The sequence below is a fragment of the Rutilus rutilus genome (assembly GCF_951802725.1).
Source record: "Rutilus rutilus genome assembly, chromosome: 11".
Taxonomy (NCBI): Eukaryota; Metazoa; Chordata; class Actinopteri; order Cypriniformes; family Leuciscidae; genus Rutilus; species Rutilus rutilus.
In genome coordinates, this window is record NC_140216.1 from 25,686,451 (window position 1) to 25,703,863 (window position 17,413).

At 42.5% G+C, this 17,413-nt stretch overlaps 1 protein-coding gene across 1 annotated transcript in view; it reads left to right on the forward strand.

The window, feature by feature from the left end:
* p3h4 (prolyl 3-hydroxylase family member 4 (inactive)) overlaps positions 1 to 7,217 on the forward strand; it is a 112,913-nt gene extending 105,696 nt beyond the window's left edge. The window contains exon 7 of the mRNA XM_084423736.1: positions 6,438 to 7,217. Coding sequence (XP_084279862.1) covers positions 6,438 to 6,587 — 150 coding nt within the window. The 3' untranslated portion in view covers positions 6,588 to 7,217. The remainder of the gene's footprint in view (positions 1 to 6,437) is intronic.
* Positions 7,218 to 17,413: the final 10,196 nt, after the last annotated feature.

Here is a 17,413-nt window from a genome sequence, read left to right on the forward strand (position 1 = left end):
TGTATGACTGTTCATTAGTAGTTACTTCTTAGTTATTTTTCTTGAACCTTAATTAGTAGATAATTAGTAGAAGTTCTTCAAGAGTTATGACAGAATTCATTATTTATTGATTAACTAACTGTTACTTAACACAATCATAAAAATATATTACATACTGATTAGTTAACACATCTTCCTTAGTAGTTAACAGTAGTGAAGAAGTAGTTAATGAATAATTACCTATTAGTTCTTCAATAATTACTTATTAGTTATGCAGTAAGTAAGATACAGTATTCTAAAGTGTTACCAATCAATCTATATTGTTAAAAGTGTTATGTAAATGAAGGTGACTTGACTTGACTGCACCAGTGCATCCTTAGTTGGGGGGATTTGCTCCATTCCTCCTTCCTTTTCTTTGTGAACAACTCAACGAGCTTGATCGATGTTAAGTTGGCTGCTGATGCGATCATAGAGGAGAATTGTGAAGGCTCAACAATGGATATTACCTCTTCTGGAATGCTTTTTGGAGCCTTTGACAGAGCCATGAAGGCCTATGTTGCCATTTCATCTGCATTCCAGGCATCCCATACTGCCGTCTTGCCCCGTCTGCAAATTCATAGACAATGTCACAGCCAGTGAAGGCATGGAACACAGGAAGGGCCTTGGATTTGTCAGGACCCAGAGACTTGGCAATCTCATGGGCAGGTATGTATTCTTGCCAGTCCTAAATGCCACCCACAACTCCTCAATGTCCAGCTCTGACACCAGTGCAATGGCTAGAACCACAACAGTTGGTCCACAGTGCCCAGGGTGATCTTTTTAAATCCTTTTCTTGCAGCATCCACCACGTGGAGTAGCATCCTTGTATGTGCCTCTTCATGTGTGCAAGGTGTAATCTGATCTGATTCTTGTAGGTGAGATGATTGGGTCCGCATGTGTAAACAACTTTTTTGGTAGTCGACATTTCCACAAGGTTCCTGGCCAGAAAGTAAAAGAGCTCTTTTTGTTTTTATCCACTCTCAGGAAGCCTTTCCCGTTGGTTTGTTAACTTATTTTTTTCCATCCACTCTTGTTCTTGTCCCCTTTCCCCACTTCTGGGACTTTAAGCTGGTAACTTCATAGCAGTACCATACAACATCCACTCTGTTGACATTTCAAGTTTCTCTTTAGTACTAGGTATGAAGATCTTGCTGGAAAAGTCATTGAAGGTTTAAGCTACTCCTGGTTTCAGCATGTTGATGACTGCTGACCCATATAATATTTAGACCTCGCTGTCTGGGGCACTTCTTATACTGTTTTCTAGCCAAATCAGCCTTGTTTCCCAGGCAGAGCAGACTTGTTTCCCAAGTGTAGTCTGCCATGAAGTGAGAGTGATGGAGGGTAGGCCTGATTTCCATTTTTGAAGACGTTTTCTTGGATCCCATCATGGGTCTGACAGGCAATGTAGAGTCTGGAAAACAGTGCACAGACATTTTTCAGTGAGTTTTGTCTTGGACTGTCCTCTGATCAGAGCGGTTTTAAAATGAGGGAGCTTGTTCCTCTTCAAATGGGGAGTGATGCATTTTGTGCCCTGCATCCTCTCTGCAACAAAGAGTTTGTACTGCTCTTTTCTTGGTCCATCCTCTGCAACTCGAACAGCATCCACAACAGCTTGGTCTGCTAATTCTCTTGAGTTCCGCTTCAGAAGGTTGTTGCTGTCCTCTGCGAAGGGGTTTCCCATTTTCTCAATCACGTCAACCAACTCAAATGTCTTGAATTTCAGCTGGACACTTTTGGCCTGTTCATGATGTCTGTTTTCAGAGACACCCTTACTGCTTAACTCATGGCATTATCAAACTCATCACTTGGTATGCTTGGTACACACTATATACAAATATTAGATATTTGGGCTGATTTTGAACCAATTTCTCCCCTTCCGACAATGCCAGGTAAACTCCCGATTATCTTGATGGTGTGAGGTGTGTTAAGAACGTCGGAACCACCCCGATCTTGAATCGAATCAGAAATCCTGTTGTGTTGGGGAAACCCCGAGGACAAACGCGCACACGCTCTGGAGATTATCACCATACCTGTCAACCCTCCCGTTTTTCCCGGGATTCTCCCGTATTTTACCTTGCTATCCCGCTATCATCCCGTTTAAATAATTTCCCGTATTTCTCCTGTATTTCTCCCGTATTTTTAATCTTTCGATAAAAAAATAAATAAAAAAAATCCCACTGGGCACACACCAGTTAAGCAGAAATCCCGCCCTGCAGCTAATTTCATTGGTTAAGGTTACAATGACGGGTAGGTTTAGGGATCAGTGTTTGGTGTAGGCTCCGCTGAACTAGTTTTGGGGGATAAAAAATCACGCGAAAAAGAACAGCACCATCCTGAGGATGGACAAACTACTGTATGTAATGTATTATGTATGTATCTGCGCAATTAATGTGTTTTTAGCCTGCATCTGCCATCCAGCACCACCCATCACACCCGCTGTTGTCTGTGAATATAATCTGTTAGTGTGTGGTGTGCTTTCCTGGTCACATTTGCGGCACTCCACAATATAGTGGAATGTTTGGGGTCTCTCACATTTTGAAAATATTATAAGATTGTCCAAATCTTTTAGTGTGGCCCAGTGATTTCATTGTAATCCTTCTCACAATGTCACTGAATTCACCATTAACTATTCACCTGGACATTTTATGATGTTGTATATGGTATCATTGTAATCCTAGACCATCAAAACATAGTACCGGGTAGATCATCACATTTTGGTTCGGGAGATATAATACAAAATACATAATTCAGTTATGGCGGAAAGCAAAATGGCCGCCACAAGGCGTTTTTGCAATGGCTCCATTTCTGAAAATGTCCAGGGCTGCAAACTTTGGAAGATTTGGAAGAAAAGCAGAACTATCTGCCCCTTTTTGTCCTCTCTTTTTTCCCTTTTTCTGTCCTCTTTTTTTCATGGAGAGCCATAGAATAGGATCCATTAATATTAATGGGGGAAGAGACGGCAGGAAAAGAGCAAGTTTAATTGAATACAAAATAAGAATATTAATGTAACATTTGTACAAGAGACGCATAGTGATGTAAAAAATGAAGTGGAATGAATTCTACAGTCTCCTACTTTTCTTAAAGGTCAAATTGCAAGAATATATAAGATGATTATGTCCTCAAATTATGTTTTAATTGACAGAATAAGAGGTGAGTGGGTAAAGGACATAGAAAGTGAAATACCTGACGAAATTTGGGATGTGGCTCTTAACCCCCTGGGGTCGGCAATCACGCCGGCGTGATCTGCTCGCTTTTTTTCTTATCGGTGCAAAAGAGACTCAAAATACTTGATTTTATATACGAAATATACGATTTTGATCTTACATACAATCTTTGATTATACATCATTTGATCCTGTTAAGTGTCTATTCTTTTTTGTGTATACTCACAATAAAACCAAAGTGTTGTGCTTTTTGCCAAATAAAGAAAAATAAACATGATGCGAGTTCTGCCTTCTCTCTGTCAGTGAAGTCCAAACTGAAACGCGTCCGAAAATGAAATATAACTCCGCGAATGCTCAGTCAAACAGGCATACAGACACACAGACACACACACAGGCATGAAGCTTGAATTCTCTTCTTTTAAATGAAGTAATTTATATAAAAAACAAATATTCTCAGTTTATGTAATCTGTATGAAAAGAGAGAGATGTCAGCCGTTCTCATCTCAGCTCATTGTAGCTCATTAAGTTTTAATGTGACCCCGCCCACGGAGAGCGCACGCTATTCAAACGCAAATGATCTGAGGCTAACCATGCAAACGTGTCAACTCCCATATCAGCTGGATAAAACACACCGCGAGTTTAATCAGACTTGTGCACTTTGTCGTCTTGCTTCGCTGTGTGGAATAATCCTTAGGAATAATTTAGTTTCACATCGAGGAACAACGGATCCAGCTAGTCAGCGGACTGTGAATAGTACTTTTTTGTTCTTAAGTGCTTTGTTCTAATCGCGATATGCAATAGTGTCAGTAAACTGCAAAAGGACTGTTTAAATATGAATCGCGTGTCTGTGTGTGAATGAATGAACGGCACAGATGTTTACTACAGCTGTAAACAACAGTGCACACTTGCACTTACATTACTAAACATGTTATTTTTACATGAACACATCTACTAGTTTAGCTTTTACCAAACTATATTGCTATACTGAGATGAGTAAAAATCGACTGAAATATGTTGAAATAAAATGTCTTTGTATAAGCAACGTATTAAACTGCAAATTAACATTTATATGCAAATATTTCTGCTCATATGTTAAATATATAGTATGTGATGTTTTGTTAAAAATAAAGTAGGCATATTGAATTATCAACTAAGATGTTATTATAGTGTTGGTTCCAATATTTAAACTAATGAATCCTTAACTTTGAAATACGTATGATAAAATCAATGTAAACTTTTTAAAAAGAAAGATTACACTTGAAATATTGTTAAAATTGTAATTGTTGTTGATTTATATGTGAAAACTGTTTAATAAAATAGCAAAACATATATTTACAAGGTAGATGCACCATCTTAATAGGTCAATATAAACCTTCTCATTAAATTATTTATTATAGTTTTTTTATTAGTGTCACATTTGGGGAGAGGATATATTCCAAAACATTCTGAAAATACAGTATGAGAATTAACTGCATAGTTACTAGAATGTTTACCATGGATATTATGCAGTTTGCATGCATACAAAATAAGTCCTCACATTCTCTCAGTGATACATCTGAATGAAAGGCTCATTATGCTGCTCATTATGCAGCTCATTATGTGGGTCATTGTCTTTTCAGGTGTGAATCACGGCCACACGCTTATTGCCTTTCCAAACAAAACGTGTCTTACAAAGTTTAAATCAATGTATTGTTTTATGTGAATGATTAGGCAGGATGATTTTCAGATCATTTTGAAGAAAAAACTCAACACCCATTATTCAAAAGTCTTGTGGACACATATTTATTATGTGTTTTGTGGCCCTATTCCAGAAACTTCATTTATTTGTTTTTTTAATAACCATGCATAAACATTATTCTCTCAAAAATACAAACATGTACATACATGTTGCTCACATATATATATATATATATATATATATATATATATATATATATATATATATATATATATATATATATATATATATATATATATAGTTTTTGTAGAAAACTGGATTGAAAAACTAGGTGAAGAGTTAAATGACTGTTTTCATTTATGGACTGAATTATAAGGCCTCTGAAAAGAGAAGAATTGGCATAATTAATTGTTTAATAGCAAGGGGAAAAAAGATGAATGAAGAAGCTTTGGCAGATCTAGAGAGAATGTTAAGAGTTTTCGTTACTTCAAGGATCAGAGCAGAGTTTGTTTATTTTAAATTGACAAAAAATCTGGTTTGTTTTAAGGAAACATGGGGTTTAAGTGAAGTCTTGTGTGCTATGGATCATGAGGAAAACCTAATTCAAAATGTTTTAAATTGGTGGAAGGTATTTTTTTTAATATGTTGTGTCGTGTGTGTGTGTGTGTGTGTGTGTGTGTGTGTGTGTGTGTGTACACATGCATGAAAAAAAGAGGAAGGACCGGGAAGGTTTTTTTTTTGTATAAATAGAGATTCAAATGTGTCTCTCTCTCTCTCTCTCTCTCTCTCTCGTCAGTTAACGTTAATAAGCTACATGCCTCGTTTTACTTTCTTTTCCATTTACATCTGACTGAACTACAAACTTTAACGTCTGTGAAAAAGGAATGTGCTCGACAAGCTCGTGTGTCTGTGCCGCTGCACGCTCTACTGAGCGTTTTCCGCTTATCAGCTTGCGCACCACAGCTATATAGATGTTACTATATTTCGTTTAATATTCCACTAATTAGATACATTTACTTCTAAGACAGCCTTCTTTTTTATCCCCATTATACTCTCTGCCTCTCTGTTTTATACTCTTTGTATGTTTCTTTGTCTGGACACAAACACTGTACACACGCTGCCTGGTATTGGTTGTTGGTATCGGAGCATTTTTTTGAGTATGAGTACACAAGCGCAGTATCGGGCCCTATATATATAGTGCCCAGTACTGCACTTTTATGTATATATGTGTACACACATTAACACAAGGCGATGGTCTGATTCACTTGAAAAATGGTTTGTATCATCTAGAGATTCCTCAGGCATAAAGTTGTCAAAAGAAGTCCAAGCATTAATTTTATCATTCAGCAAATATATGCAGAAATGTTTTTGGGTGTGACCCATCATGACTAATGGAACTATATCTTGTAATTGCTAAATCCAAACTTTGCAATACTAGATACACATGGACAACAGGACATTGAGGAAACCTGCAAAATTTCCTGAATATACAAAGTTAGGGGGTGCTGCTGTCCTACATTGTTCTATAAATTAGACTGTTCATATAAATATGTGAATGTGAACTGTGTTTGTTAACAGGAGACTGTGAGTTCAGAGGAAGCAGCATCAGCTCTGTCAAATCCACCTGATGAAGAGTTTGAGGGAATAGGGGACTATGAGGAGTCTTTCCTGGCTGAATGGTGGCAGGAACCCAAAACTAAAGGAGATACAGGAGAACCAGCTGCATAAAACACACCAATCTTTGTCTTTGTCTGGTGTCTTCCTCATCCATTGTTGCCTCATTCCCCCTTTTACTGGAGATGATTTGTAATGCATTAATTGTAACTCTACTTTTAACCAGACCCTTTGGAGCTGTTGTATTATTCTAATGCAGTAAGGGCTTTTTACCACACAAATCTAAAACCAAAAAAAAGCATATATTTGTAATATATTTTTTAGATGAGCTTATTGAAATTGGAAATGCATCACCAGTCTAAACTCCGCTTAAATGTTTTATTTGTATTTGGAATAGTATGTTAACCCTTGGTGTCTTTTTTTCTTCTTCTTTTGTTACCCTCTCAAGCATTTAATGTGTTATCTATTAAAAAAAAAAAAAATTGTTGATATGAAATGTGTCTGCATCTTTGATGTGTAGTCTCCTTAATTCTGACTTGCATTTAGCCATTTTGATTTCAAGTTATATAAGTGAGCTTACATTGCTTTTTATCTAGGGATGCACCGATATGATTTTTAGCTAGCCTGGAAGCTAACACCGGACGGAATATGGAATTAATTTTGATCCAATAATAATGAATGTAACATTTTTCAAGAAACTAATGAAAATATAAATTGAAACTGAATAAAATATCTTTGAAACTGAAAAAGAATAAATCGCAGGCAAATTTTTTTACTTCGGTTTTAATACACTGCATGTTTTGCTAACTATTTCTCACATTTCTTTCGCTGATCTGAACTTACAAATGCGCTTCCAGAGTTTTCATTTACGCTTCTGAAGTTTTCGCTTACGCTTCTGAAGGTTTAGAAAAGATATTTTATTTAGTTTCAATTTATATTTTCATTAGTTTCTTGAAAAGTTACGTTCATTATTATTGGAACAAAATTAATTCCATAGACGGAAAGCTCTGCAGGAGAGGACAGAAACAGAAGTGGGGGAAACGAACCAGGCTAAAGGCTAGGCATTCAAGGCATCTCTACCAAGTGTATTTCTCGCGAATGTCTGATCAATAATAAACAAAATGGATGAAATCAGACTTAGACTTACTGCACGGAGGGACTTGTCCAAACTGCTGTGCGATGATATACTCGGAAAATTGGCTGGATGACAATACACCCGACGAAGCCATTGAGTTAGCTGGACGAACTATTTATAGAGCCGGCAGAACACACCACTCCGGTAAGAAATCAGGAGGAGTATTGTGTATCTATATTAACAACTATTGGTGCACAAACTCTGTCTTGATTACTGCTGTCCCAATTTGGAGTATTTATTGGATAAATGCAGAACTTTTTTCTTTACCAAGGGAATTCTCTGTTGTTTATATCATGGCAATCTACATACCACCACAAGCTAACACTCAGCTGGAACAAATACAACTGCATGACATTATCAACAAGCAACTCTGTTCATCCAGATGGAGTGTTTGTTGTTGCTGGAGATTTCAACCAAGCCAATCTTAAGACAGTTCTCCCAAAGTTTTCCCGAAATGTGAAATGTCCTACAACAATATCTTAGACCAGGTGTATACTAACATCAGAGGGGCATATAAGGCTTGCCCTTCCCCCCATCTAGGGCTCTTTGATCACCTGGCTATATTTATTTTTCCAGCCTACAGACCACAAATACAGACAAGGACACCAATAATCAAAACTTTGACGGTGTGGCCCACGGCAACAGACTTGAATATGTTTGCATTATCAGCATCATCATACGAATCTGGTATTAATATGGAAGAATATAACACCTCTGTTATGGAGTACATCAAATTCTGTGCGGACAGTGTTACCAGTAGGTAAAATCATCCGTGTGTTCCCAAACCAAAAACCATGGATGAACAGCGAAGTACAACGCCTGCTCAAGGCACGGGATGCAGCCTACTGCACTAAAGATGCAGCAACATACGTTTACAAAAAAATTATTCACCAATGCCAGTGATTCACAAAGCATGTGGAGACTCCAGACCCTGTCAACAGTGAGCCAGCATTAGCAGAGGAGCTGAACAGCTTCTTTGCCAGGTTTGACAGGGATAACAAAAGGACAGTGATGACTTGAGGTAAGCACAGAACTGGTACTAACAACACATGAGGTGGATGCACCTTGCGCACCATTAACCCACGCAAAGCAGCTGGACCAGACGGGGTGCCGGGACGTTTTCTGAGGGACTGTGCAGATCAGCTGACTGAGGTCATCACACACATTTAACCTCTCCCTGTCCTTTGTCATAGTACCAGCCTGTTTTAAAACATCAACCATCATCCCAATTCCCCAACATTCTGTGATCACTTGCCATAATGTCTACAGGCCAGTGGCACTCACTCCCATAGCAGCTAAATGCCTGGAGAGGCTGATCCTCTCATACATTAGGAACTACGCAACTGCAAACATGGACCAGCTGCAGTTTGCTTACAAGGCAAACAGATCGACATATGATGCCATTTTCATGGCTCTACACACTGTTCTGGAGCATCTAGAACAGACTAACACCAGGATTCTCTTTGTCGATTACAGTTCACCCTTTAACACTATAGTTCCAAACAAACTAATCAAAAAACTACACCATCTGGGGCTAAATGCACACACAAGCAACTGGATTTTGGCCTTTTTAATGGACCAAACAGACCGTAAGGCTGGGAAAGTACACCTCATCCACCCTAAGTACGGTAGCACTGCAAGGTTGTATTCTTAGCCCACTACTTTACACTCTTTTCACCAGAGGTGTGAAGTCCAGGGATCAGAAAGTAAAAGTCCTGCCATATGTTTATTCCACCATTATGGACACAACAATGATTTCCCTCGTGTGTTAATATTTTTCCTTGTAATAATGTATGGTTTTCTAAAAATGAGAACTGCTGCGTCTGTGTGTAGATGAGATAAGCAAAGTGCATGCGCGTTGTGCACATGCTACATTGATTATGGCCAAGCATGCGCCCTTAAAATATCATATTAATAACATGCGCAACGCGCCACTGACTTTAGACTAGGTTTTTCCTGGTCAATGGCGGAATTGTTTTCTAAACCTGCAAAATAGCACCAGGGAACGTTTGTGCCGCCGGAACACGCCTCCTCTTTGCGCTGAACCGCCCCCGGGAGCGCAAATGCATTTCCTAGTTTACTGACGTGCGTCTGTGGAGGAAAAAGTCCGCTGTGCGCAGGTGCAAAATAGGAATGATACATGCGTCGGTGTACAAAGTCAATTGCGCTAGGTGCAAGATAGGGCCCAAAGAGTTACATATGCCAAGTAAGCATACATGTAAGTGGCTACATGTGGTGTGATATAACTTCAAGACCCTAGGCATAGTTGTCTATAAAAATCTCATACAGCAATCATGAGAACAGCAACATGAAAACAATTAAGAAGAACCCGTTAAAGTCTGGAACTCTTGATTGGTTTGATTGCATAATAACCCAATGGATGAATTGCAAAGCAATTGCATATTTATTATCTGGAGGGCAGGCTACACGATAAAAAAGGTATGCAAAGTGGTGAAATGGATCGCTGGGTCCTAAAACCTTGGTGAAAACTTGCTGAGACCCAAGGGGTATTATGCCTCTTGCAAAGACTTTAGCAGATACCATTGGGGAACAGGCTTTGACCCCATAGGTGATATCTTTTCCCTTCAAGGTTTAGTCACAGAACATCACTGGAGCAGAACAGTACATCCACACAGAGCAAAACTTGAACTAATATAAACTTATGCCAAGTAAGAAAACATGTAAGTGGCTACATGTGGTGTGATAGAACATATTTATTATCTGGAGGGCAGGCTACAAAGTATGCAAAGTGACGAAATGGATCACTGGGTCCTACCACCTTGGTGAAAACTTGCTGAGACCAAACTTGAACTAATATAAACTTATACTTATCATTAATTTTCACACAGAGCAAACATTAACTAATAAAAACTTCTTCTTATGATTAATTTTCACAGTTGTATCATATAGTGACCAGTGGTGTTGTAAATACCTAAAGAGTTACATATGCCAAGTAAGAAAACATTTAAGTGGCTACATGTGGTGTGATAGAACTTCAAGACCCTAAGCATAGTTGTCTATAAAAATCTCATACAGCAATCATGAGAACAGCAACAACGAAACAAATAAGAACAACCCTTCAATGTATAGAACTCTTGATTAGTTTGATTGCATGATAAGCCAATGGATGAACTGCAAAGCATGTGCATATTTATTCTCTGGAGGGAAGGCTACACGAATTAACAAGGTATGAAAAGGGCCGAAATGGATCTCTGGGTCCTACCACCTTGGTGAGAACTTGCTGGGGCCAGAGGGGTACATATGCCTCTTGCAAAAGCTTCAGCAGATAACATTAGGGAACAGGCTTTGACCCCATAGGTGATATTTTTTCCCTTTAAGGTGTAGTCACAGAACATCACTGGAACAAAACAATACATCTATACAGAGCAAACTTGAACTAATATAAACTCCTACTTATGATTAATTTTCACACTTTTATCATATAGTGACCAGTGGTGTTGTAAATACCTAAAGCGTTACATATAAGCATACATGTAAGTGGCTACATGTGGTGTGATAGAACTTCAAGACCCTATTCATAGTTGTCTATAAAAATATCATACAGCAATCATGAGAACAGCAACATGAAAATAAATAAGAACAACCCATCAAAGCCTAGAACTCTTGATTAGTTTGAATTCATTATAACGCAATGTGCATTTGCATTCTCTGGAGGGCAGGCTACATGAATAAACAGCGTTTGCAAAGTGGCGAAATTGCTTTCTGGACCCTACAATCTTTTTGAGAACTTGCTGGGACCCAAGGGGTACAAATGCCTTGAGTGGGCCAGGGGGCTTTTGGTGGCTAAGGCTTCAGCAGATGCCATTGGGGAACAGGGTTTGACCCCATAGGTGATATCTTTTCCCTTCAAGGATGAGTCACAGAACATCACTGGAACAGAACAATAATCCACACCTTGCAAACTTGAACTAATATAAACTTCTACTTATGATTAATTTTCACACCTTTATCATATAGTGACCAATAGTGCTGTAAATACCTAATGAGTAACATATGCCAAGTAGGCATATGTTTAAGTGGCTATATAAGGTGTGATTGTACTTCAAGACCCTAGGTGCAGTTGCTTATAAATATCTCATACAGCAACTATGGAAACAGCTAAATGAAAAGAAACAAAAACAACCCATCAATGTCTAGAACTCTTGATTATTTTGATTCTTTGATGACCCAATGGATGAATTGCAAAGCATGCGCATGTTTATTCTCTGGAAGGCTACACAAATAAACAAGGTATGCAAAGTGGAAAGATGGAAAAATAAGATTAATTTTCACTCTTTTATCATATAGTGACCCATGATGTTATAAATATCTAAAGAGTTACATATGCCAAGTAAGCATATGTGTAAGTGGCTACTTGTGGTGTTATAGAAATTCAAGACCCTAGGCACAGTTGTTTATAAACATCTCATCAGAATGAGAAACACCAAACACACATCCATGTAGGACAAGACCTGACAAAGAACACAGGAAACACAGGGGTTTAATACACAGGGGCAAACAAGCAAGTTAAGACATACCTGAGGAAGACTAATCAACATGAAAAACTAAGAAGTACAAAAAAACATGTCACATGACAGGAAATAACAAAAGGTCCACACAAGACAAGGGGAACACAAGACAGGAATCATGACAGAGCCCTGGAGGGCCTGGAGACTGCTGCAAGACAGGCTGCCAGGATGGCGCAGGCAGAACAGGCGGCCAGAGAGCGGACCCGACAGTTCAGGGGGCCAGGGAGGAGCTGGTACTTCAGGGGGCCAGTGCGGATTCGACGGTTCAGGGGCAGAGGCGGCCATCTTGTTTGAAGATACAGGCGTATAGTCGGCCATCTTGTCCGAAGACACAGGCGTAGAGGCTTCCATCTTGTCCGAAGACACAGGCGCGGCTGACATGGCGTGAAGAAGCTCAGGCTCAGCAGGCATGTAAATGTAATTTACACGAGACTAGATAATGATCTGAGATGTCATCGCTCTGCTGCAGAATTTCAACGGCATCAACATTTATTCCGTGTGATAATATTAGATCTAGAGTATGATTACGACAATGAGTAGGTCCTGACCAAGCGGCAACATTCTAATCTGTAAAATGAAGCCTACCTGGAAGTGCGAAAAACTGCAATACATCGAAAATCCGCTAGAGGGAGGTCCCAAAAGGGAACAAATGTCCATAGACCCCATGTTAAAATGTCAGTTTTCACAGCATAAATTCATGTTTTTACAGGTTGGTCCCATGGACTTTTATTGTATTTTTCGATAGCTTCCGAGTGCCTGACAACTGTGAGGGGGGTGAATTTTTTTCTAACTCGTTAGTTTAGATCGTATTTAGATATAAAATGTATGACAAATAAGGGCGTGGTTAACTTTGATTGACAGCTTGATTGACAGCTTAGGCTGCGCCAAAGAGAATGTCAACATTAGAAGCGCCATTTTTGAACACAGTTGAAATATAATACTACTGTTTCTGTATCATGAAATGTAGTTTTAAGAGTTTTTCAGGCGAGAATGTAGTTGTTTAAAGCTCAAATCTGTGGTTTATTTAAAGATTTACGAAAATTTTATACAGTTGTGAGATCCAGCGATGACCGGGTGCTCGGCGCTCATGTACCCCGCCTGGAACAGTCTTTCCTCGGCTAGTCGTTCTGACGTTTGCCGCGGACTCTGGCGTCTCTGTAGTGGTTAAACATGAGATATAATTCGTCTTGTCTATATCTAATGGGCGATTTTTGGTCTCGTGAATCTATAATTTGTTCCCTGGGCAATCGTTTTGGCTGTGGGGAAGTTTCATAACTTTATAAGCTATTTAACTTTACCGTTGTATGGTTAGACTAGAGCGCTGACTTTGTATGTTTGACTGAATTGTTTGCTTTATTTGTATAGCTTCTTGTACCTTTTACTTATACTTTTATAATGGCTAATATTGATAAAACTGAAATTTAACAAAAAGAGACTGGGTTGAGTTTTGTCATTTAAAATTTTAATACAACGAAGATGATCTGTAATGTTGTTTACTGCAAAATCTGTTGTTTAGTACAAATGCACATATTGCCTGGACCATATTAAAATGTTTAATATTTTTATATTATATTTAAAACGAAAAGAGGCAGGTTTGTGTTTTATATTTTGTTTTTTTTATAAATAGGCAAACGTTATGTGCAGTGAATATAATCAATATGCGTTGCCTGAACCACATTTGTGTGGCTATAATGTTTAAGTTCTCTTACGAGAGGTCTCTCGTACTGCGTAAGATATCTTACGCTAGGGGAAAATCCTTTTTCCGCGAGATATTGAAGCCAAAAATTATCCTTAATTTTGTAATAATGCAAAACGCGTTGCGGCAGCATGTAGACATAGGCGAGACAGCTCGCGCGCCTATTGGCTGCTCTGCGGCAACTGCAGCAGCCTATCGAGCGAGGCCTGGCGTGACGTCAGACCCAATCAGGGCACTTCGCGCCCGCTGCGTCACATCCCGCCGAAATGGGCGTGGTCTAGGCCTATAAATACCGCTCGCAGGCAGCTATTATCTGATTTTTCATCCTTCAAGCGAAGCACACGCATCGCTGGAGCCGGAGAAGAAGCCGCGCCGTCTGAGAGAGAGCACCTTCAGCGGGACGAGTCACTGAAGTCGCTGGCCGCGCCGCCTTCCTGCCTTCCTGCTGCGCTTTCCGGCGCTTATATCCTTTCTATTACTCTGTACTTTTGTGTGTGTGTGTCGCCGCCGCGACACACATTCTAAAAGAGCTAGCGTCTTTTTAAAGATGCCTTCCTGCGGCTCGTGCAGAGCCACACTCAGCGACGGGGACCGCCACGTGATTTGCGTTTCCTGCCTGGGTGAGGAACATGCAGCTCTCGCGCTCGCTGACGGCGGCTGCCCTCACTGCGAGCTGATGGCAATGGCGACTCTGAGGACTCGCCTAGCCTTCTTCACCGAGACTGCTCCCCCGCCCGCCGCGGCGTCGCGCCGTAAAAAGCGCCGTGCCCAGCGGGCCCCGGAACCCTCCCTCAGCCGCCAAAGCTCGCCGGTTCGCCCGCTTGCTTCCCCGGCTTCGTCACCCTCGCCTCCTGACGGACAGCGGCCGCCGTCTGCCGCCTCTTCCGTTGACATCATGGATGAGGAAGCCCTGCTGGGAGAGGATGATTCCTGCTCTATCCTGGCGTCAGGCAGTGAGGATTGGGCGGGCTCTGAGGACCCCGCACCCCCTGCCCGCATGTCTTCAGGCAAGAGAGCGTCCATCGAGACGGAGCTCACGCGAGTACTCGCACAGGCCGCGGCGAGCCTCGGCCTCGAGTGGTCTTCGCCTGAGCAGCCCGCTCACAACCGGCTGGATGGATTTTTCCTGCCTGGGGAGCGCGCTTCGCCTGCGTCCAGACCGGCGCCTTTTCTTCCTGAGTTACACGAAGAAGTCGCCAAGTCCTGGAACGCCCCCTATTCGGCTAGAGTGCGTCCTGCTGTTTCTTTGGCATTCTCCGCTGTTGACGATGCCAAGAACAAAGGATACCTTTCGCTGCCGCCGGTCGAAGAGGCGATAGCGGCCCACTTATGCCCGCCCTCTGCTGGACGGCGTGCTAAGTCGGCCCTACCCTCTAAAGCTTGCCGCACGACGTCAAGCCTGCTCCGCCGCGCTTTCTCCGCCGCCGGGCAAGCTGCGTCAGCGCTGCACACCATGGCAACGCTTCAGATCTTCCAGGCCGATCTCCTCCATAAGCTGGATGAGGAAGGGCCTGACGCGATCTGCGTGCCGGACTTAAGGAGTGCCACGGACCTCGCTCTCCGTGCTACTAAGTCTGCAGCGCAAGCCATTGGACGGAATATGGCCTCTCTCACCGTTACTGAGAGACATCTTTGGCTGACGCTCTCGGAAATGGCCGAGTCTGAGCGCACCGCGTTCCTCGACGCCCCGCTTTCCGCCACAGGCCTCTTTGGATCCTCCGTCAAGGATTTCGCGGAGAGATTCGCAGAGGTACAGAAAGCGTCACAGGCTATGAAGCACTTCCTCCCGAAGCGCTCCAGCTCTGCAGCAGGCCGTGCGAAACCGTCTGCTCAGAGCTCACAGCCACAGCCACCGTCCACTGCCTCCACTTCACAGCGCCGCCAGGCCCGAAGCGCGAGACCGCGCTCCCGCTCATCCGGTCGCCGCCCCGCTGTACGTGGCCCGCGACCTAGGATTACGGTGAAGCCCGAGGCCCCGAAGTCGTTCTAGCACAGCTAGGAAAACGACGGTGTTTAAGTCCCGCTGCGGCCAGACTCACACCAAAGCTATTCGCTCGTCCAGTTCCAGCAAATGTGACTGTTCCAGTGTTTTCTGCAGCCAACAAGTCGGTTCTGTCACCCGCTTGCCTGCACACAAATGCCGTTTTCACGGCTACCCAGATAAATCCCCAAAAGAGTGTATTTTCTGGTGTCCCGGCCACGGCCGATGGTGTTTCATGTGTAGTAAGAATGCCCACTGCCCAGTGCCCATCCCTACACACAAGCACAGCCTGTCACACAGGGCTCGCGCACATAAAACCGACTCAGATCGGTTGCGCTTCAAACATGGTGAAAGTGCCCACTACCCAGTGCCCACTAACACCGCGTTGTGCATGTCTCATGGTTTCTGTAAAAACGAAACCAACGTGCACTCGCTTCACGCAAGCGAACGATGTTTTCGGTGTGATAGATGTGCCCGCTGTCCCGCGCCCACATCCACACATAGACATGACAGTTCCCACGGGAACCGCCCAGCCCTCCCCCTCGCGGCTGACCACCGCAGAGGAGTCGAGCGCGGGCAATCTGCCCGCTGTTATCAGCGCGCCCCATGCCTCAAATGTCACGAGCGCGATGCTTGTGTTGCAGCACGCCGAAGCCTCTCCATCGCTGAGCGAGCGGAGCACGCTTCGTATTCAACCCCTAGCTATCCATGCAGACGCATGGGCAAAGCTGCCCGGGGTTTCGAAGTGGGTGCTGAACATTATAAAAAGAGGCTATTCGCTGCAGTTTCGCCGACGCCCTCGCCGCTATGTGGCGCGCGTCGAGACCACGGTAAAAACAGAAGTAGCACATTTACTTCGAGCCGAAGTGACGAAACTACTGAGCAAAGGGGCCATAGAGCCTCTCTCTCAAGTTCAGAGCGAAGGAGGGCTATACAGCAGATACTTCCTGGTACCGAAAAAAGACGGGGGTCTCAGACCCATACTAGATCTAAGGCAACTGAACAAAGTGCTTGTGAAGCGACAGTTCAGGATGCTCACGACCAGACAAATCCTTGTGCAGATTCGCCAAGGAGATTGGTTTGTGTCAATAGATCTGAAAGACGCGTATTTTCAAATACAGATAGCGTCACGTCACAGGCGATATTTGAGATTCGCCTTCGAGGGCCAGGCATATCAGTACACAGTCCTGCCATTCGGTTTGTCCCTGGCACCCCGTACATTTACGAAGTGCATGGACGCGGCGCTCGCACCTCTCAGAATGAGAGGCATACGAGTGCTGAACTATTTGGACGATTGGCTGATTCTAGCGCAATCTCGCGCAGTGCTCATAGAACACACGACCATTTTACTCGATCACCTCGAGGATTTGGGTCTCAGTGTCAATTGGGCGAAGAGCTCTCTGTTACCCAGTCAGAAGATATCTTTCCTGGGCACAGAATTGGACTCGCTGTCCATGATAGCGCGACTATCACCACAGCGCGCGGTAGACATTCAGCGCACAGCGAACGCGTTTCGCTGCGGCGCGTCTGTCCCGCTCAAGAAATTTCAGAAGATGCTAGGTCTCATGGCCTCAGCATCGTCAGTGCTCCAGCTGGGCC